Source organism: Octopus sinensis, linkage group LG7 (assembly GCF_006345805.1).
Source record: "Octopus sinensis linkage group LG7, ASM634580v1, whole genome shotgun sequence".
Taxonomy (NCBI): domain Eukaryota; kingdom Metazoa; phylum Mollusca; class Cephalopoda; order Octopoda; family Octopodidae; genus Octopus; species Octopus sinensis.
In genome coordinates this window covers 18,603,278-18,626,845 of record NC_043003.1, presented here as the reverse complement: position 1 = coordinate 18,626,845, position 23,568 = coordinate 18,603,278, and the positions used below count along the sequence as shown (strand labels likewise).

General features: G+C 33.4%; 1 protein-coding gene across 10 annotated transcripts in view; it reads left to right on the top strand.

Annotated features, from left to right (window-relative positions):
* Nucleotides 1-23,568, top strand: part of LOC115214180 (liprin-alpha-1) — a 368,483-nt gene that overhangs the window by 241,265 nt on the left and 103,650 nt on the right. For 9 of the 10 annotated variants that reach the window (XR_003881885.2, XM_029783276.2, XM_029783278.2 and 6 more), the window contains 5 exons: nt 7,640-7,786; nt 10,840-10,974; nt 13,589-13,606; nt 20,417-20,500; nt 23,207-23,401. Coding sequence is in view for 9 of the 10 variants with exons in the window: in XM_029783276.2 (XP_029639136.1) it covers nt 7,640-7,786; nt 10,840-10,974; nt 13,589-13,606; nt 20,417-20,500; nt 23,207-23,401 (579 nt within the window). In the remaining variant the exon portion in view is untranslated. The remainder of the gene's footprint in view (nt 1-7,639; nt 7,787-10,839; nt 10,975-13,588; nt 13,607-20,416; nt 20,501-23,206; nt 23,402-23,568) is intronic. The other variant, XM_029783272.2, reaches the window with a different exon arrangement.

Sequence of the window (23,568 nt, the reverse complement as noted above, 5' to 3'; positions counted from 1 at the left end):
AGGTGGGGTTCAGTTAGAATTTTCTTCTAGTTGAGTAGCCCATCCTGCTCAAAAGGTCCCTGAATAAGGATTGTTTAAGGATGTTGAACGAACCACCCATGTTTCCAAAGGTGAATAATCCAAACCTCCAAGAATTCCTTTCAACACACGGCTATGATGCTCCCCCACTACTTCTGCTCGTGATCAGAGATGCACATATCACCAGCCACTAAGGAGCATGCTCAACTGGTTACGGTCAAACAACTGACAAGCAAATCTGTGGTATTGAGCAGAATATTTGCTGTAGCCCATCTTTTATACTAAGACAAAACAATGTACATGATAACACTTCCAATCAGTTAAGATCAGAAACCACGCAAACCACTGCCTGGTACTGTATCAGGGCAATTATTATTAGTATTATTTTTATGATTATTATTATTGTGGCCAATAAACGAACAAATTATTATTATTATTATTATTATTATTGAGTGAGAGAGCAGTTCATGCCATCAAAGTGACACTGGGGTAAAATATACGAAGCCCAATATACCCATCATGACTACCCGTCTGATAAAGGTACACCAGGCACATGCATCACAACCATATGTGCGCGACATGGTGATCTCATATCAAGATAAACAGCACATGACCTTGCAGGTGGGGCCCAGTTAGAATTTTCTTCAGGTTGAGTAGCCCATCCCGCTCAAACGGTCCCTGAATAAGGGTTGTTTAAGGATGTTGAAAGAACCACCCATGTTTCCAGAGGTGAACTATTCAAACCCCAAAGAATCCCTCTCAACACATGGCTATGATGCTCCCCCACTACTTCTGCTCGTGATCAGAGATGCACATATCGTCAGCCACTAAGGGACATGCTCAACTGGTTATGGTCAAACAACTGACAAGCAAATCTGTGGTATTGAGCAGAATATTTGCTGTAGCCCATCTTTTATACCAAGACAAAACAATGTACATGATAACACTTCCAATCAGTTAAGATCAGAAGCCATGAGAGCCACTGCCTGGTACTGCATCAGGGCAATTATTATTATTATTATTATTATTATTATTATTATTATTAAGGCAGTGAGCTGACAGAGGTGTTAGTATGCTAGGCAAACTGCTTTGCAGCATTTTGTCCATCTTTGCATTCTATATACCAATCAGTCAAGTTTCTTTTAGGAGAATATGCTCTACAGTGTGTGTGTGTGTGCTCCATTGTGAAGAGCTAATAGTTGTTTGAGTCTGAAGTATTTCCTAGCTCTGAAAATGAAAACCAGTCTTTGTGATGCAGTCTTGGCTATATTGAGGAGATGCCCTTGTCAGGCGAGACCTTGTGTGATAGTGAGAGCCAGCATTTTCAGCAGTTTTATGGGGTCTTGATGCATGCTATTTGTGTTTGTGAAGAGTGCAGTTAATGTTTCCTTGATAAGTATAATGATTATCTTTATCATGTTGAAAGGAACAAGTTTGGCACAACACAGTTGGAAGAGGTTTTCAAGGTCAGTCTGTGTTTGTGGACTCATTGCGGAGTTGGCAGACGTGCCTCCCAAACTGAATGTGGATGATCCTTCAGGGAGGAATGAAGGGTGGTATTATGAGCATTGTAGGAAGTGTTGACATATAAGTTATTGATTGGTAGGGAGAAGAGTTGAAGGGCAAAACTGGATCTCGGAGCAAACCAGAGTTGATAGTGTTGTTGAGAGAGCGAGTACTACAATGATGCAATTTTACAGGAAGTTACTGATACAAGAATCAGGACATGGATGGAACCCATAGGTGGACAGCTCTGCAGGATATTTAGGTTTCAGGCACAGTTGAAAACCTTGCTGGCGTCAAGGGTAGCAACACTGTTCTCATCAGCTTTCTCAAATATGAAAACCCATTGGTTATTAGTACATTATTTTGATATTGTTGTCAGTTTTATTTTTTGAACTAAGTGTCCTGCTGTGTGACCAAACGAACAGTCTGTTTAGTATGAGTTACCAGTCTGATACTGTATTTATGATACCTTATTTAATAGTTAAGCATTATATCTGGTTTTAGCAATATTCTGAAATACACAGAAAGAACATTGATTATGTTCAGCTAACTCACATGTCCATTTTACTTCTGTTAAAAAGTCATTCAGACAAATTAGTTATTTTATCAGGATTCTTCAGTTTAGAAAAGGTCATTCCTATTTCTGAAGTATTGAATAAAAAAAACCCACTCACAATTTCATTGATAGACCACAATATTCAACATTAATCTTCAATTGTCAAATAGCATCTGATTTGATCTTTAGTGTCACCTTCCAACAGTTCATTGAATAAAATCTACTGAATGAAACCTTGCCTTACAAATCACCATCTTAGCTAATCTATTATGACCATTTTTTTGCATTTTTCTTACTTTCTCTTTCTTTTTAAGTATACCTGTATGCTATATAGGCTTTGTGTATACTTCGTCTTTTCATGATCCGTCTACACATTAACTAACGTCTTGATCAATATTGAAAATTAAATTGCCTTTAAATTTTGATAGGTAAAGTAGTGATGTTTCAGTAGCAGATAAACACGAGTATGTGTATTTTTTATTTCTCTGGAAAAAAAAAAAAAAGAAAATGTGATATATTTCTAAAAGACCTACTGCATCATCGATAGTTGCTGTCTGCAAACATGAATACTTTAACATTTTTTTGTCTTTAGATTCACTCTTAGGCAATAATGATTTTTATTTTTTCATATGAAGTTTTCATGATGGCTAAGAGATGACATTATTGATATAACAGAAACTCGAAAATATTTTCTAAATTGTAGTTCTGCCATGTGCTTCAAATTATAGTTTTGCCATGCATAGGCTAGCTGTCTTCAGCTGATGGGTAGCAGATACCATTTTATGTCATGGTCTTGGTGCTTACATTCTCAGTTCTTTTTCCATATAGTTTGTTTGAAATGTTCATGAATAAAATAAAATGTGAGCTGGTATGTAATTTTGAAAATGTAATGGCTGTTACTTTCTTTCATGCTTTTGTAGTTTATATTTAAAACCAGGCAACACAAAAAAGATATATTTCCCAGGTTGTCTTTCATGTTTAAATGACTATAAAGGAATTGCACACGTTATTTATTTTTTTCCTTTGAAAAATATTCAATATGGTCAATCTCGTTACTGATCTGAATTATAAGTAATAATACACTAGGCAAATCTACAGTATATTCCTTTTTGATGTTCTTTTACTCATCTTGACTGTTTCAGCTTTCAACTTAGTTCAAATGACCTTTGTCAAAATATTTACTGAAATTCATACTTATTTGTTGGCTGCAAGGGACAAGCTTCCATCATTGCTTCTTAAGATTAAAATGTATTTAATAGAATTTCACTAAACTAACATAGCCCTGATTTTGTTAACCTTGCTAAAAGTTTTACAGATTATTTTCTGCATGGAACGTATCACGGCAATCTTTGCTGAACACAATTTACTTGGTGATTTCTAATCCCAGTTAAAAACTCATCATTTATTAGAAACTCTATGAATCAGTTTCCATAGATTAAATGAATGCTGTACAGTTGGTTGTACTGGAATGAATGGTTTAAGTGTGTGTGTGTGTGTATATATTTCATTCTTTCTACTTCTTGGTATAAATCTCCATGCAAAAAAAAAAAAAATTTAAATATCTTTGCTATGTTTTGTGGTACAGATAATGAATAATATTGCCACTGGTTAATGCTAATTGGATAGACTATTTGTAAATGCATCTTCGTTTGACTCGCGATGAAAGCAGATTATGACATAACTAATCTCAAAGGTGATAATATGCAGCCTTTGGCTCAGAATAATTCTTGGGTGGTATAAGCCTGAAGATGGTTTGCATCAGCTTTTCCTCTTTTACATATTGAAAGGTTTGAGTGTATGTGTCATGATATTATGTATGTGTTTGTGTATATCATACCACAACCATCATTGCACATAAGGGGTTTATATTTCATCATATATTTAATTTTTTAAAAAAGTTTTGTCCACAATTTCATTTTCTAAATAATTCTTAGAAAATGTTTTTAATCATCATTATACTTGAGTTTCTCCCATCTGTAATTTTTAGATTTAAATGAAAATGCAAAGAATTTAATTCCTTTTTAAGCTAATGATATGCGAAACTTCTGTCTCACCAAAATAACAGTCGGTGGTATAAATGCAAAACTCTTTTTTCATTATTATTATTATTATTTTCTTTCTTTCAAAGTGAAATAATTTAGTATTTTTTTTAATGTACTGAAAAGTTGCATAATTCAATGTAAGAGCTTCTTTGAAGCAAATGTCATCATTTAGAGATCTTGGTTGCATTTTGATCAAAAATCAATACGTACTCCACTCTCCATCACAAACACACTGTCTCTCTCTCATGCACTCACATGCACATGCACACACACACACACACACACACACACACACACACACACAAATACGGTGTATATAATGCTTATAAAGGGAACAACTTGGTAACCATCTGGGACTACATTACATATGAAGATGCTTTTTGACTTTTGCATAAAATTGCAATTTTAGTCTGCACTGTCTTTATTGTGGCTGCTAATTACTAATGCAGACAATCATAAAATGGAATTGTTGATTTTCGGATGAGAGGATATTTCAGATTTGATTCTTCAAGTCAGCATTTGGAAATTTTTCTGCATTTAACTGCATACTGTTTTCTTCAGCCTGTATATTTTTTTGTGTATGTATAGGTATGCATATATTTGTGTATATAGGCGCAGGAGTGGCTGTGTGGTAAGTAGCTTGCTTACCAACCACATGGTTCCGGGTTCAGTCCCACTGTGTGGCACCTTGGACAAGTGTCTTCTGCTATAGCCTTGGGCCAATCAAAGCCTTGTGAGTGGATTTGGTAGATGGAAACTGAAAGTAGCCTGTCGTATATATGTATATACATATATATGTTTGTGTGCCTGTGTTTGTCCCCCCAACATCGCTTGACAACTGATGTTGGTGTGTTTATGTCCCCGTAACTTAGCAGTTCGGCAAAAGAGACCAATAGAATAAGTACTAGGCTTACAAAGAATAAGTCCTGGGGTCGATTTACTTGACTAAAGGCGGTGCTCCAGCATGGTCACAGTCAAATGACTGAAACAAGTAAAAGATGTAAAAGAAAAAAAAAAGATATATGTGTACACACACACATTTTTGTGTTTGTTTACTCATTTCCTTCATTGGGCTGCTGGGGTTCTGCCTCAAAAGAATTTACTCAATCAAGTCAATCCCAAGACCTATTTTATGATTGACAGTTATTCCAGCAGGTTCTTTTTTCTTAACCATTAAGTTGTAAAACTATCACACACACACACACAATGTGTGCTTCTGCACAGTTTCTGTCTATGAGATTCACTCACTTGGCCTTGTTTGACTGAGTCTATAGTAGAAGACACTTGGCCCAAGATGGCATTGAACCCCAATCTGTAGGATTGAACCCCAAATCACCTGATTGCAAAATGAGCTTCTTAGCCACACAACCTGCATCACCGACATATAGATACCTATCTACAATATACAGTTGTTCATTTTTTCAATTTATTAATATCATCAGCCAGTTCCTTTGAATTTATAATACCAGGAGTCAGTTCCTTTGTTGTTTAATTCCATATACATTCTTCTCATAAAGTTTTTAAAGTTTAATTCTTATATTAGTAAAATTAACCCCCCCTCCCCTCTTTATGTTTCTTAAGGAAAATATCTAACTGTACTTAGTAATTTGTCTCATTTGCATTGTATTCTTACTCAATATTCCAAAATACTAGCAGTTCCTATTTGGAATTTTATTGATATTTTCTTCTTGGATTATTTCTTGCAAATGTAATTGAGAGTTTCGTTGCACAGAATTATTTGCATAATACTTAATGCTTAAACTCAGCAGCAGATAATGTGAATGTGTTTAACTTCACTGGGATGTAATATTATTCACCATATTGAATCTGGCATGCTTGGCTTTTCTGCTGGAGATGTTTCAGTATTCATTACATAGAACCTATAACACAATCGTTATATATACACACACACACAAATGCTTATTTGGCATCCAGCTGAATGCATCATTGGGGCATTATTTTACTACTCTCCCTGACACTAACCCTTACCTGTTTTTTCAAATAATGGATCTTTGGGTCTCTTATTTCACATGTCTATGAAGGTTTGAGGTGTGCGGGCAGTCTGTTGTTGCGACAAGTGAAAACACCACCACTTGCAGCATCCAAATGTAAATAGACTCACACATGCATATGTGCGTGCATACATACATACATCATTATCGTTTAACATCCACCTTCCATGCTGGCATATAATATATATGTGTGTGTGTTTGTATAATATACGTACATACACACATGCGCACACAATGTGCTTCTATCAGTTTCCACCTACCAAATTCATTAACTTCATTTTGGTCAGCCAGGAGCTGTAGTAGAAGACACTTCTCCAAGGTGTTGCACAGCAGAAATGAATCCAAAATTACATGGTTGGGGAGAAAACCTCTTAACTGCTCGGCTATGTCCCCTCCCCCATACACACACACAAAGTTCCAAGAAGTATTTTGAGCAAAGTAAAGAGTGACCTTCCTTGTTTGGTCTGCACCACATCACTTGTAGATGTTGACTCCAACTTGAGAACAAATTTCCCTCCAGGCTGTTTGAGACGACAGATGACACTGCATGTGCCAACTCTGAAACATTTCACAGTCCTGTGTCCCCACACAAGTTCAAGGACATACATCTTGCGGGGCTCATCACCAAGCTTAAACACTTCCATGGGGGGTTATAGAATGAAGCGCTGTGACAGATTGACCTGTTCAATGAAAACAGCGACCTGCAAATTTTATCTGTTTTTGTTTGATGAACAGTAAAGATGTTTATGTAGTGATCATCCAATGTTTGTTAATGTATCATCTGATGATTGCTGACCCATGCAAGAAATTTGAAGTTATGTAAAAGTAGTCAACTTAAACTTACTATGATAATAATAATAATGAGAAGAAGAAGACCACTCAGAGTGCACAAACCTACACCAACGCAACACCGATGTCCTCTCAACAATTAGCTGAAGATGATTTTTAAAATGAGAATATCTGAAATAAACTCAACTGCTCTCACAAACAAGAATACTAAAAATGAACCCAACCACTCTCAAAAATTAAGTAAAAAAAAAAAAAATGAAAAAATAATCCAGAATCTTTGTCCGGTACTGAATCAGTCCCAAAATCTAATCAGTTCATGCCAGACACAAGGCCAAACATCTCTGAAAGTTTCATCTGAATCCATCCATCAGTTCTTAGACTGAAAACAATACCTCCACCTTCGCTAAGGTGGAGGTAATAATAATGTCACTTCAACTTGCTAGATATAGCAACTAAATCTCTCTTAACTTACACTGCTGTCTTAAAAGAGTAAAGATATATTCTATAGTGTGGTCCTATAAATATTGTACCTCAAAATAGCAAGAGAAAGCAAAACAAATGATGATCAGGATTGGAACATTCTTAATTAATTCATTTATTTTTATCATCATCATTATTATTATTGTTATATATATGTATATTTTTTTTCATTTTTAGCATTATGTATGTATGAACTATAATATCTTTTTTCACCCCCTTATTCTTCTTCCTTGCAGTCTGTTGCACAAAAAGAAGATCAAGAAGAAAGAATAGCAACTTTAGAAAAACGGTATATTAATGCTCAGAGGGAGTCCACGTCTTTACATGACTTGAATGATAAATTAGAAAATGAACTCGCCTCAAAAGAATCGCAGTTAAAGGCTGTAAGTTACCCATCTCTTTTGCGTTTGCTTATCTTTACCGTCTTCTCCTTTGAATTAATTGTTCAGAAACTTTTTCTTTTACTCTGTTTATGCGAAAATTCCCACATTGTTATTTTAATTTTTTTTGTGATTTCTCGTTACTTTTCCAACAGAACCATCACCCCACTCACCACTACCACCTCTCTCCCTTTGCGCAATTTTGCAATTGAATACCCTTCCTGGTTTCATATCTCCCTCTCTTTATCAATTGGCTTTTATTATAATCTTTCCAATGTAAACCTGTGAAGCAAGTGAATAGATGTTTACTGCAGCAGGTTAAAGACTTTGATGAGTTGCTCAGATGGTCAACTCAGCATCTGTTTGGCTGGTTACATATTGTTTAACATTTGATCAGCAGTATTGTTGCTGTTATCATTATCATTATTATTATTATTGTTGTTGTTGTTATCATGTAAAATCTTTGAGCCAATAGCTGTATGCATCTTTTACTATACTTTCTGTTCTGATTGGAAAAAGAAAAAAAAAAATGAAGAGAAAAGATGACGATAGCTGATTAATAATAATCAATTAACTTTTAAGATAAACATATTTTTTTTCTCACACAAGTTTTCCATATTCAGTCTAAGTATATTGATTTATTGTTTCATAATAACATTTTTTGATAAGGTGCCAGATGTTATCACCATGCATTAATAAGACACTTCTGGAATTATTATTATTATCATTATTATTATTATTATTGACCATTACCATCATGATGGTGATAGTAATAATTTTTTCAAATTTTGGTACAAGGCCAGCAAGTTTAGTGAGGTAGTTGATTATATCGACCCGAGTACTTGACTGCTACTTATTTTATCGATCCTGAAAGGATGACAGGTAGAATTGACTTCAGTGGGATTTGAACTTAATAACAGCAGGAGGACACCTAAGAATTACTGCCTAGGGTTAGGGTTAAGACCCAGCTCCTTTAGAGTATCAGGAATGAATGGGCTGAAACACTTGCTTGAAAGGGGTTCTTCCTCTGAAGATTTCTCCTGCTGTTCATGTTTCATGGCCTCAAAAACTTGTCTCAAAAATCACCCTGAGTCCTGTATGCATATTTAGGCCTTCCATATGCTTTAATGCACTGAAGCCATTTTTTCCTGAAATAGGGGTGCAGCTTAATATGCTCATGCATCTTTTATTACTATCAAACATGCTAATGTGTAGCACACAGTGGACCTACGGATAAAAGGACTTAACAAGTGTTATCATTTACTCTAGGTATATGTGTGAGTAAAAATAACCTGTCCCTATACCTTTTAGTAAACCCACTTTTTAAGCACGTTTACCTAATATTTTTAAAAATCTATCAAATTTATTTTTGAAGAAAAAAAAGATTTTTAAAGTATCTAATTTGTAATATATCTTTTTGCTGTCAATTTTCTCCCATCTGTCTTTCACTTTTTAAATCAAATTCCATTAAAACAATCTATATTTTTTTCCCCCCTCATGGTTTTCTATAAAAGTTGTTTAATTCAATCAGTATAGAAAATAATAGATTTTTTTTTAAAAGTATTTTTTCCTAAATTAGTGCTAAACTATATTTAAATGTTCCATTTGATGTAGTAGAAAATAGTGAAGTTAAACTTTGTATTAAAGTTCTTATTTAATTTAACTCCTGCAGTCTTTCTAGTAGTTTATTTAAGTTAATTTGCAGGTGTAATAATTGGTGAGCTTACTGAAGTGACATCACACAAGCTTCATAGATTATGCCAGGCTTTGGGAATTTGCTGCACATTTCTCTCTTTGGTCTTGGCCAATTTTGCTTCTCTTTTTTTTCATCAATCATATTGCATGCAATATTTTTATGTTGTGATAAGATTATTATCAAAATATTTATTTTAAATATAAAAAAAAAGAAAATACTTCCAAAATTGTTATAGCAATTTTATAGTTGATTTTAAAGGAAAAATATTTTTTAAAATTATATTCTACAATTAAATGTTTAAAGTGTTGAATGTACATTTAGTGTCAAAATCAATCAACTGAACCAATAAATAATCAATATGCTTATAAGTAGTATATAATATAAGTGGATGCTTTTATTCTTGATAAATTGCTGCTTTTATTAACAGGTAAGTTTTGTAATGAAATTACCGAAAAGTTTCAATTAACTGTTTTAATTAATTTATTTGTGTAAAATTCTGTAAATTGTTCAATTAGATCAACAGTTCCACTTGAAAAATAGTATTAAATATCATCATCATGTAGATGTTAGTTTATCAATAAGAACTGTTAGAGGAAATTTTTAGATGAATCTTTCAGACAAAACAAATGGATTCCTATTTATTTTATAGTCTGTTGTCAGACATAAATTTATTTTCAATTTGTTAAACATTATAGAACAGCATTATTCTGCAGTGTCAGAAATCAGTACAAATATCAAATGTTCAGCTGGTTCTGTGGCACAGAAGTTGATGCTTCATACCACATTCTGTAATGTCTGGTTTATAAGCAATTACTATGTGTCTTGGATGCTGGTAGCAGCATTTCTGGTGTGTGATTCTTTAACTCCATGCTTCTCCCAAATGATATTGTACTCTGGTTTATATGCAATTACTATAAGTCTTGGATGGTGGTAGCAGCATGTTGCTGATTTCTGCAATTCCATATTGAGATACTCAAACAGGCTTCCACACAGGTTCATTCTACCAAATACCACTTATGTCTTCGGTCAATCTGAGGCTATGATAGAAGACACTTGCTGTGGGTGCCATACATTGTGATCAAGACCATGACCATGTGGCTGTGAAGCAGACTTCTTAAACATTCAAGACACACTTTCATTTGTACTGGTTATGCACTTCTAAAAAAATAAATATGCACTTTGTAAAACCCACTCACCATAAATCTGGTTAACTCATTTCTGGTGTGTAATTCTTTAACTCCATGCTTCTCCCAAATGATATTGTACTCCCTATCTCTTGTTACTTCATATTTTAATTGAAATAAAAAAAACTTATTTTTAACATATCTTTATTTTGTACCCAACCCTTTTATTTTTCCAGAGTGAAGAAAAAATAAGAGTTATTCAAGAAAAATTAGAGTTGTCAGAACAGAAACTGCAGCAATCGTTACGTAAGGCAGAAGCTCTACCAACAGTAGAGGCTGAACTCGCACAGCGAATGGAAGCTCTTAATCAGGTAAGGGCAAGATATTTTCTCCTTTCTTTTTCGACCATATTATCCACATTTGGGTTTTCTCTCATAATGAAAGTCTTCAATTTTAAAACTTTTCCAATATATTTTTAATCATTTTTGTACCATGTTTTTCAATTTTTTGTTTGTTTTTAATAAGTTTATAAACTAATTTGATTAGCTAAAGTTTACAAAATTAAAAAGAAGTTAATATTTTTTTTTTCTGTTTAATTATTATCACAATTAGATATTAAACACTCAAACTCTGTTTAGATTGAAATATAAAATTCAAGATGGAGACATTCTCTGTTTTCATGATTCTACATTGGATCGTTGGCACCAGTTCTAACTGTTGTTGTCAATATTTTCAGGATTCCCACAAATTACCTATGAGACTTGTTTATTCTCACATGGTTTATGGATCCTGTTCTCTATTTAGAATCAGTCATATTACTCTTGGGAAGTATGATTATTTGGAAAACTCATAATCAGTGTCTAAATTAGGTACATAGTTACTAAAAGAAAACTTTAGAAGTTAAAAGCTCTTAATTTGTGGATTAATTATATCTAAATATTTCTACTAAGATAGTACCTGTATTCAAACATATTGTCCTCTAAGTACAAAAGAATCAACTCAGTTCTCCAGGAGGTTACATTACGCATGACAATATGGAATCAATCAAAATTGAAATTGGTCTGGCTTCAGGTTTTTGATGTAGCATTAATATTTAATAAATTCTCAGCATGCTACTATTATGAAAAATCCTTTTAGTTAACAGCTATCCATATCTGATAATGTATAAAATATGTATGACTGTACACGGTGACTGAGCTGGAGGTCTCTCAGTACAAGATACATATCAGGCAGTTGTCTCAGATGATGACAATGCAGGGGTAAAGATATTTTATTTGTATAAAAGTATAAAGATAAAATATGAAAGCTAAAAATGGCTTGTGCAAATATTGCTTTACAAAAGAAAAAAAAATGATAAAAACAATGTTAAATGAATTAGTTTTGTTTGATATTTCCTGTCATACAAGCTATAGCTAGGTATATACTATCATTCATAAATCTGAATTAGAATATAAAACTTTAGGTTTCACTTAAAATTTAGGTTTGAACATTGTAATAATAATGATGTAAAAGTTTATAAATTAAATGCCTTTTTGGAGTTAAAGTAATAGAAAAACACAAAAGATGTGTCCCCCACCCCTTAAACCATATGAGATTTTTTTTTAATGTAATTCAATACAATGTAAATAATCATTAAATCTCTGTAATAAAATAAATATTCAGTAATTATCATCTTATATTTTAATTTGTAAAAGAAAAAGAACCTTATATAAAAATACATTACACTACATTTGATCAAATTAAAAAGTACTGCCATCTTCAAAAGGAAAGCCAAAGAAATAATTAGACAGAATACTGTATGGAAAATAACGAACCCTTTTGTAAGCCACAAAGTAATTTATTGATATTCTTCAAAATATGTAAATAAAAAAAATTAATAATATTGATATTGCTTTAGGTAATTTTCTTTCTCCATATTTCCATATAAGTAACTGCTGGCTATATTGAAAATATATTCGTTAAAATTTCCCAACACCAATTATTAAGTACAATTATCTGTAAAATATCAATCTTTGTATAGCATTAGCCCAATCTATTCTAAAATTATTTCATACTGCAAGTGGTTTCTGACTTGAAGTTTCATGAAACAGAACCTGAAATTTGAATAGTGATATTTAATTCACAGTTTTTTCCTGCTCTGTTTAATTGATGCAGTTTTTATTAGCTTAACTCCTATATTGAAAGTAACCAATGCCCACAAAAGGGGGGATATGATTTCAATAGTTGGAGTTATTACATTAATAATACGAGAATAAAACAAGTTCTGGCTACTTTGATTCTTAGACAATTTTCTATATTAACTATGTTAAATTAATTGAAAGACTGGCAATTGCACTCTTTCTAGTTTGCTCAATTAGGAAGCAGATATATTGGTAGATCAATAAGAGCAGGCATTGGACTGATTTCTCTACAAATTCTATTATTTTGCTTTCGCTCACAATGTTAAGACTCCTCTTCTGCTCATGGTGCAGCATCATATCCTTCTCTCCACTAGGTTAAATGCAGTTTCATGAATCAAAATATAACAATAGCATTAGCTGCCTGTGCTCTAAATTTTTTCCTGTAGAAACAGTTCCCATTACAGTTTGTAATTACAAGTGCTGCAGTTTATTTCTCAGGCACTTTCAATTAGTGCCTTCGAGCCGTTTTACTTTCATTATGAATTCTGCAGTTCAAAATAGCAACAATCAAAGGAGCACTTTACTATTGGAAGAGGATGGAATTAAAATGTTATTGTGAATATTCTTTATCAAAGTGATTAATGAACCTGTTCCACTTTCCGCTGGTATTCTGGGAATGCTAAATAATGGTAGACTGGTAGCAACATTGGAGACATTTGCAAATACCATTTGTCCAACCTATATCGATTGTCCACTCCAGAACCAACCCATATTTATGTGCCTAAAAAACCTTGACTGGTATATGAGTTGATTTGCTATCACTAAATATTAGCCAAGGTTAACAAGTATTTTTTCTTATCACTAGAATGCTAGAGGATCTCAGGTGAGTACTCCACTTCTGCTGAGCCTGTTTGTGTTTTTTACACCATCTTTCACTGACTCCCAACAAGGTGTGCATCTGTTTTGAACAATGTACAATTGACAAAACAATTGGAAAAATAGAAATTAGCATAATAAGTATGATTTCCACATAGAATCTCAGTCTTATAACAGGAAAACATTTTTTTCTTCTCTCCAGTTATGTGATAATCCATTGAGATGAAGCAATTAGAGATATCTTCAGTTATACTACAGACATACAGTGGCTGTAGTTTGTATAAAATGCATAGTCTACAAGGCATGCAAAATGCAACACATGAAATATAAATATAAAATGCATTTGATCGAATTAAGGTTTTTTTCATCTTCAAAAGAATTTCCGTTTATCAGTTAACACTGTTTATTTTTCAGCCTTAGGGGTATATTAGAGTATTAAATGTACAAAACTTTGATCATATAATTCATTAGTGATTAAAAAAAAAACATATATATATGTATAAAAGCTGTGATAAGCTATTTGTCTTTTAAAAGAATTTTTCTTCTTAGTGTCTCAAAACTAAGTTGAATTGGTTGGAGAAAAAATATATATTTCTCATTATCTGTGCAATAAGAATATAAACATATTGCAGCATATATCCAGAAGATAGTTTATCTCTATCTCATTAAAAATTTTTTGTAATAAAAAAAAAAAAGGAAGGGAGGAAAAAAAAATGAAATCAGAAATCTACTAATATTTTCTTAAACAATGTTTGGGTTATATGTATATATATATATGTATGTATATATATATTCACATATATATTTTTTTGCTGTTCTGACCTGCAAAATATTTCCTTGATTTCAAGTCCAACTGACAATAAAAGTTTATTTAATCCGGGAAGGTTTCAATTATCATGTTATTTCATTTTTCCAAGGGCCACCTTTTTGTAATAATCAGTCAATGTAAGGGCACAATCAGTGTGTGTAAGGGCACATCACTATTCGTAGTCATCACTGCTCCATTTTAGTGCATGGAACCTGGTAGTGTTCCTCATAATCTTTTCTAATGCTGTCTATTGAATGTTTAGATTTCCACATTTAAGCTGTATATTATATATTTCATATTGTTATTATTACCATTTTTTTTTTTTCACTCTAAAATAAAAATTGAAGACAACTGGAATATCCACATAAATATATTCAGATTAAGCATTGTGTTTTAACACTGCTGTTGTCATTGTTTATTTATTTATTTATTTAACACCATTTTGTTTTCTTGTCAAAGAAGATTGGATGTTATGTCTCTTTAATAACTAATTTTTATTCTTCACATCAACCTCTTCACTCTTATGCTCACACCTACAAACAGCACTTACATTTGTATGACTCTTGCTCGTCTGGTCTGAAGTGGTAGGGCTTCACATATGTAATATAGGGAATTAAAAAGAAACGGAAACTTCAGTTAAGATTATCCAAGCAATTAGCAAGTAAAAGCTTCCTCTAGGAGAGATAGTTAATATACAAGAATACAAATACAAGCAAGAGCAATAAACCCCTAATAAAACCAGTTCGTGAAGGTCTTTGGACCATGTAGACAATGCAGATTGGAGTGGATCTGGTCTTTAAAGTCAACTGGTGAAAGCTACAAACCTGTTTTGGGCTTATTGGACCTCCTTAGCAAAGCATATTCAGCTCAGCTGGCAAGACTAAAAATGATCAATGTATTTGTATGTAATGACACTGATTATCTAGCTATCTCTATCTATATAGTCAATATAGCATAGGTGTGACTGTGTGGTAAGAAGCTTCCTTCCTAATCACATGGTTCCGGGTTCAGTCCCCAGCGTGGCACCTTGGGCAAGTGTCTTCTGCTATAGCGTTAGGCTACCAAAGCCTTGTGAGTGGACTTGGCAGACGGAAACAGAATGAAGCCCATCGTGAATGTATGTATGTGTTTGTGTCTCAGTTTGTCCCTGTAATTTATTGGTTTGGCAAAAGAGACTGATATAATAAATACCAGACTTACAAAGAATAAGTCTTGAGGTCGATTTCTTCGACTAAAAGGCGGTGCTCCAGCATGGCCACAGTCAAATGACTGAAGCAAATAAAAGAATAGCTGAAAGAAAACATCTCAAGGTATCTTTCTGCATACCAAATACAGATATTGTGGTATCAGGCATAGGAGTGGCTATGTGGTAAGAAATTTGCTTCTCATCCATATGGTTCTAGGTTCAGTCCCACTGCGTGACACCCTGGGCAAGTGCCTTCTACTATAGTTTCAGGCCAACCAAAACCTAGTGAGTGGATTTGATAGATGGAAACTGAAAAAAGCCCATCATATGCATGTGTGTGCGTGTATGTAGTTGTATCTGTGTTTGCCCTCCATCCCCACTTGACAACCAGTGTTAGTATGTTTATGTCCCTGTAACTTAGCAGTGCAGCAAAAGAGACCAATAGAATAAAGCTTTAGAACAAAACAAGTAATGGGGTCAGTTTGTTTGACTGAAAATTCTTCAAGGCAATGCCCCAGCATGGCCACAATCTAATGCCTGAAACAAAAGATAAAAGACATGAAAAACTCATTAAAGGGACTGAAGAAACCCTATTAATAGCTTTGGGGGTTCTTTTTCTCAAATTAATGCCATGAGCTTCCATTCCTTTGTTACTTTTGTTTTTGATTTCATCACTAATATCTAATCACAAAGCTTTTCCAACAACTTTGAACATTTTATCAAAGTATGTTTTGTCTTTTACAAGCCAAAGCTGTAAAGTCGCTTTTGCTAATAAACCTTTCAGTTATGCAAAGTCCTGTAGTCTAATGTTTGGGGGCTTTTGTTTAAAGAAAGTAGTTATCTCCCCCCCATCATTACTACCAGGGTTTGCTCTGATGGAAGGAGTTATGCAGATAGTCTTCATGGTCCCCTCACAAAAAAGTAGTGATATCAATAGCATTAATAATCTTTGGGAACAGCTGCAAGTTGACACCGTAGCAAGTCAATGTTCATTATAGGCCCATAGCCCAGGTTTCATTTTTGATTGGAGCATTTGTCTGCAATCTTCAAAGAGCTTATTTCCATATATTACGAGAGAGTAGAAAATAAAGTGAGTTTTAATGCATCAGATGCCTGTTCTCCCTTCATTTGTTTGTTAAATTCAAACAATAGTTGCACCAAAACCACTTTGACTTTTTCTAATTTATTCTCTTCTAAATAATATTTTATATGCCAGGCTATGGGGCTTTTTACTTTTGCTCTGTGTGTGTGCGTGTGTATGTATGTGTGTGTGTGTGTGTGTGTGTGTGATGTTGAAAATGCACTTGGAGTCTTTAAGAAGACTTATTAACTGGTTTCACCATTTCATGTTTTTCAAAAGTAGTGGGAGATGGAGGAACATTGAGCCATGGCATAACTATCTCACCTCTACCTCGTGGTACTTTTTTTCAAACTCATTGAATCGTGAAACCAGTTTTGTAAATAAATCCTTTTAAAGACTCAAACTGCTTCAGTTAGCTTAGCTATTTTTCTTTTTTTTCTTTTTCTAAGAGTTGACATAATATCTATGGTCCCACCCCACTGTTAATTCTGATAAAAAGTTTTTTAACAGTTCTACCTCACCTTTTCTACCTATATATTCAGTAGCACAGCCCACAACTAATGTATTGTCTGATTTGTAATTCATTTCTTTATCCAAACATTTTTCACCTTGTGACTACCCCTTGTCTCCACTGTTGAACACAGTTATCACTCATCTTCACACTGAAGATATGTTCTCCAAGGTTAACAGTTTTCATTGCTTTGCCATTAAATAACTGTTTATTTAGAAACGTAACTTGTTGTCCATCGTCGTCGTCGTGTTCATCCCGTCATCTTGACATTTCTGAAGCACATTTGAATGCATGTGGCTGCAGTCAAATGTGATGATGAACCATTGCGTACTACTGCTGTTTACTATTAATATGTGTGTGTATACATATGTTTATATATGTATATGTAAGTGTGACTATTGTGCAAACACCTAAATATAATCAATTACATCTTCATTTAAAAATTACCAACCGAAATCTACTTAAAAGACATGTTTGAGTAAATATGCTAATAAATGAGTAAATAAATATAAAGACTAATTTAATATTATAAATATATATATATACAGATATTCGTTTTTTGTTTGACTAAATTAAGCAAAAGAAAAATAAACTTGTTTGATTTATTTATTTATTTTATTTTCTCTTTAATCAATCATTAACATTGCTCATGATCTCTTTAAAAGTTGGGGGCGGGGAATCCATCAACTGATAACTTTTATATGCTACTGTGTACGTGAGTGAGTGACAGACAGTGTGTATGCGTGCATGTAAACAGTGTTTGTTAATTATCTTACTATATTGTATCACGGTACTGTTATAACCATTGTACTCAACTCCTTCACTTCCTCATTCAACCTGACTGTTCTTCTAACACATACACTTTACCTTTCCACCATCTCTATCATCCCACCCTATCTCTCTCTCCTTCCCCATTGCTTCTTTCTCATATCCTGTTTTGTATCCATCATATCTCATCACTCTTTATTCCTGATTCCTTGTTCTACTTTCATTTTCTCACCCACTCTCCCACACATTATGTACTCTTACTTTCTCCCACTCATTCTATATCCTCAAATTCTTCCATCTTTGTCTGTCTCTCTGCAATTTCCCATCCTCGTATCTTTTCACTCTATAAAATTCCTGTATCTTTCATGTACTCAGTCTATCTCTCTCTCTCTCTCTCTCTCTCTCTCTCTCTCTCTCTCTCTCTCTCTCTCTCTCTCTCTCTCTTTCCCTCTCTCTTTCTCTCTCTTTCCCTCTCTCTCTCTTTCCTCTCTCTTTCCCTCTCTCTCTCTCTCTCTCTCTCTCTCTCTCTCTTATTCTTTAAATTCCTTTATCATCTTTCACTCTCTAAACTCCCTCAACTATATCAGTTTCTCTGTCTCATCTTTTGTTTCGCTTTGTTCCTTTGCTTTTTCAATTTCTTCATTTCTCTCATCTTTCAACTCTACTCCTGTCTTTTATCTTTTTCCTTATTGTATTCCATCGTATAATCCAGTGTTTCTCAAGGCAGGATGCACACCCCATCTTTGGGGCTTGGGTTACTTCAGAATTGGGCATGGCACTGCAATAAGGCTTTAATTAAAAATTCTTTTGAACACACACAGACACACAAACATGTATTTCAAATGAGATAGCAACACAGCTAACTAATACTTAGTACTCCATGGAAATTCAAATTTGATCAAATTCCAAAAGAGTATTAAACATGATTTGTCCTCCAATTTTCTTTCAATACTCTATACATTTGAATACTTTACAGACTGTATATATCTGACTGTAGAATAAAACAGGAGATTTAGTTATTATATCATCATTGATTACACAATCTTTACGTGTATTTCACTAGCAAATATTAATATGTTGTTTGTTAATCATTAAATAACAATGGATTGAATTCTTATTGGGAGAATTCTCACAAAAAAACAAAAGATGAAGACAGGTGGTGTAGACAACAAACAGATGTATTAGTTTAATGCTCGGTTAAGTGAAAAAGTCTTGAGCCTATGCTCTTCCACAGAAAGGAACAAGGAGAGAAAGTAAAGAATGTGTAGTGGCTAGTGATCTAATTATTATTTTCTTCTGGAGATCTGACATTTCAATGTGATTATGCAATTGCCTACATAACAATTATCCCACAACATACGAGCATTTACGAGTGAAACACCTGTAAAGATTATGTAATTTATGAATATATAATAAAAAGACAAGCCAAATCTTTTATTTTATTCTGCTCCCAGATATGTGTTAGACGCTAAAGTTGTCCTTTCATGGTGAAATGCTTTTTTTCTTTAAGAAAGCTATGGGGCAAAAATGATTGAGAAACACTATTCTAATCTTTTATCCTTTCAATTTAGCCATCTTATGCCATCTCTATTCCACTATGCTGCCTCTCATTTGATGCCAATACTACCACCTCTTTGTGTCTTTGCATTTCTTTTAATTTCTTGAAAGCTGTCCCTATATTTCTCTCCTCAACTCCACCCATCACACTTTGTACCATCCACTTGTACCTGGTTTAAACCCCAACATCTTATTACTGCATGTTCCCTCTCTATCCTTCATAAACCCTTTCTTTTTTTAATCATATTTGTTTGTCATTCTTCTTTACAAATTGTTAACCTTGCAATCAATTATATCACGCATGTTCTCTTTTATCATACGTCTCTCACCATTTTTCTTATATTGTACTCTCTCACCACATTCACTTCCCCTTTATTTAGATATTTTAAATTTCCAAACACATCTCCAAACTCTTGATGTTGATTTTCTTTTCATTGTTGTTCAACAGCAACTTTGCTGTGGTTGTTTTGGAGATTAAATTACTTTCAGTTAATAGTATATAAATCTTTGAAACTCAAATTAAATAGTTTACTCTCTTTCTTATAACTGAATAACCTGTAATCTTTTCTTTCAGTATTACCTGTAATATAAGGGCATAACACAAATATTTAATCTTTTCTTAAAGATACATCTATACACACTAAATTCTTGTTTTAACTTTGTTTCTAACTAATTGCTATAGACAGGCTTCAGCATTTTTGTATCACATCAGAACAATTAAAAGTGCACTGGAGGTTTGCTTTTTATTAAAAAAAAAAAATTTTTTTAAACTTTAAAAAGCAACAACCAAATATTGGAATTTTTACTGGTATGTTTCTCTATTGCCATGACTAATTAGAAAATGTAAACTATTTATTTTAATGTATCTCAATTTCCTTTTTTGTTTTTTTCTTATATTATTTTCAGGCCGAGCAGCAACATGGAAATGCCCAAGAAAAATTATTATCACTGGAACAAAGTCTCACTGACCAAACTAATGAATTACAAAGAGTAAGTAACTTCTTTGGTTTGAAGATTTCTTATTTGAACAGAAATACATAAATAACATAATTCTGTGTTTTGTGAGATGAAGAATATATATTATGTATAATGTTTTATATTAGTCGGAGTGATGTCCTCATCTTGATTGTTGCTTTCACTATGTTTTGGCTGTTGTACACCCCAGCTTTCCTCAGGTGTTTTGTGATTCACCTTAGTGCCTTGTTTGGGAGTGAACATTAGGTGACTGTACTGCATTAACCAATGCAGTGCAGTCACTTAGAAGTTCTGTGTCCAATCCTAGACAGGACACGGAGGTGAATCACAAGACACCTGAAGAAGGCTGGAGCTGAAATGTAGTGAAAGCAACAATCAGACAAAGGTACCACTCCAACTGATGTAAACAGTGTACATAAAGTATAAATGTTGTCCTCCCCACTTCTTTTTATGTCAATTTGTTTTTAATTTTTGAATAGAAGTAAACAACCAGTTTTGATATTCTGACTTTTCCTCGTCAGACAAAAATAAACTGAGGCCAAATTTTTGTCATTTGCTGGTATATTTTCTCTCTTTTCATTCTGCTAGCAAGAGATGAATGAAGTTAAATGTTATGCAATAAAATGTTAGCTAAAGCTAAATTATCTTTTTATTCTGGAGGACCCCCTCCCTTCTAAGCTCTACTGATCTGTTGATAGTGTAAAACTAGAAGTCAGTCTCCATATAGACAAAATATCCAATATCTTTCCTCATGTTGTATTTATATAGTTAATTTTCTCTTTTTTTTAACAAAAAATCTTCACTTTTTTTTTTATCAATTCTTTATCTTAGTTTCCAATTCATTTTAAAAATGTGTGCCTGTTAACCACTTTCGCTGATGTACATTGTTAAGAAGCTGTTTGATTTGCATTTGTAATATTAAAGTAAGCACCATTAATTCTGTTTAAAACACCCCACAGGAGATTTCATTGTTGCAAGTATGTTGGTAACCTATTTATTTTTGCCATGTGTTGATTAGGAACCAGGTGTTCGTTCGCTTTTAATGCATATAACTCGGTTATGCTGACTGTATTCCAATATTTGTTCTACAAATGTTCGTGTTTTCTATTTAATGTTTCTCTGGAAACTTCTCTTCAAAACTATTGCCATGCTGTTGCTGATATCAGTGTGTTTGGATATTTTAGCATAGAATGTTGATCCTTTATTGGTAGGTAAATAAAGTAAAACATTAGTATGTTAATTATTAATTGTAATTTAAATGATTTCTTTAGGTAAATTCATCATTTATGAGAATGTATGTTAGTCAATGATAAACAACAGGAAGCTTGTTACATCAACTGTTTCTTGGTTTATTCCTAGGAATATGTTATCATGCTGGTTTTCCACAGAGAAAACGGAGTGTATATCCATTAAAAAAGCGGTGTCTTGTATAAAGCATCAATTTTTTTTTTAGTTTAGCTTCCTCTGAGCTTAATAAAATGCCACATTCTTTGGCATATAATACACTATAAGCAAACCATAGGTGACTGAAAGGTTGGCAGTTTGTTTCTGGTTCAAAAGTAAGTTTCTTAGCGATGATGTTTAACTCTGTGTCAACCACCCACACCGCACACAGGCACAGTTCGCCCCTCTTAATAGAATTGACAAATGATTTATTGACTCGAAATATTGAGCTCTCCCCCAACAGCTGGGAGGATGTAATTTGAAAAATTTAGGTAATACTGACATAAACTAGATTCATTAGCTTTATCTAAATGGATTTTTATATTACTCCCGTTTCTATGCTGAAAATCGTGTTTGGCAGAAAATGGGAATGACATCAAGACATGGATTAAATATGAATGTGAATCAAACTTTATGTACTTTATTTATTTAATTATTTCTCATTCAAATTAGATTGGTAGCCTAGAAACATACAAAACATATAATCAGTAATTATTTAATATATCGAGGGGAGGGGGTCTGACAAAGGAAAGTATTTGTGAATTTCAATATTTATTCGTCTTAATTCTACTGCAATTGACTTTGTCTTTCATCCTTTGGAATCAATAAAATAAGTATCAGTTGAACATTGGGGTCAACGTAATTTACTGTCCTCCTCCCCCAAAATTTCAAGCCCCGTGCCTATAGTAGAAAGGAATATTTATTTGTCTTGTGTGTGTAAGGAACTCTATATTTGTCATCCATGGTAGCCTGAGTTTCATCCTTAAATTCTATTTGAATATTGCTAATTAGTGAAGATGGCTGGATAATATCCAGACTCAGTTGGCCATGCTTGGGGATCTTGCTGGAAATTTAAATGAATGTTGCTTCCATTTGGGCCCTGTGGAAGAAGTGCATGAAACCATTAATTCTATTTAAAACAGCCACAGGAGATTTCATTGGTGCAAGTCTGTTGGCAGCCTATTTATTTTAGCCATGTGTTAATTAGGATTCAGGTGTTTGTTTGCTGTTAAAACATTTAATTTGGTCATGCCGACTGTATTCCAATATTTGTTCTGCAAATGTTCATTTTCTATTTAATGTTTCTCTGGAGCTACCCCTTGACTGCCAGGAATCATGGGTGGTGAAAATGGAAGGATATCTCTCTATGTGCATAATTTTGTTTTTGTCATTGTTCCTCCAAATACACAAGGAAGGGTTTTTAAAAATTTTCTTTTGTTTTTTTGTATGAACTGAAATGATAAGTATAAAACTGACACTTCAATTCTCTTTTTTCAGGCACGTCAGAGAGAGAAAATGAATGAGGACCACAATGCACGTCTTTCTGCCACAGTTGATAAACTGCTGACGGAATCAAGTGAGCGTTTGCAGCTCCATCTTAAAGAACGAATGCAAGCTCTAGAAGAAAAGAATCAACTAACACAGGAGTTAGAACGTACCAGAAAGTTGCTTGATGAAACTCAAAGTGAAAAGGTTAGAATCTGTTTTGTTTTATTATTATTATTATTATTATTGTTTTCTGCTATTAGAAAAATTATTTAATTAGAAATAATCTTAATCATTTTTATTGATTTTGGGCAAAGTAAATGTCACTGATGTTTGTCAGTCATCCAAAGGTAATTTTTAAAACGTAATTGTTT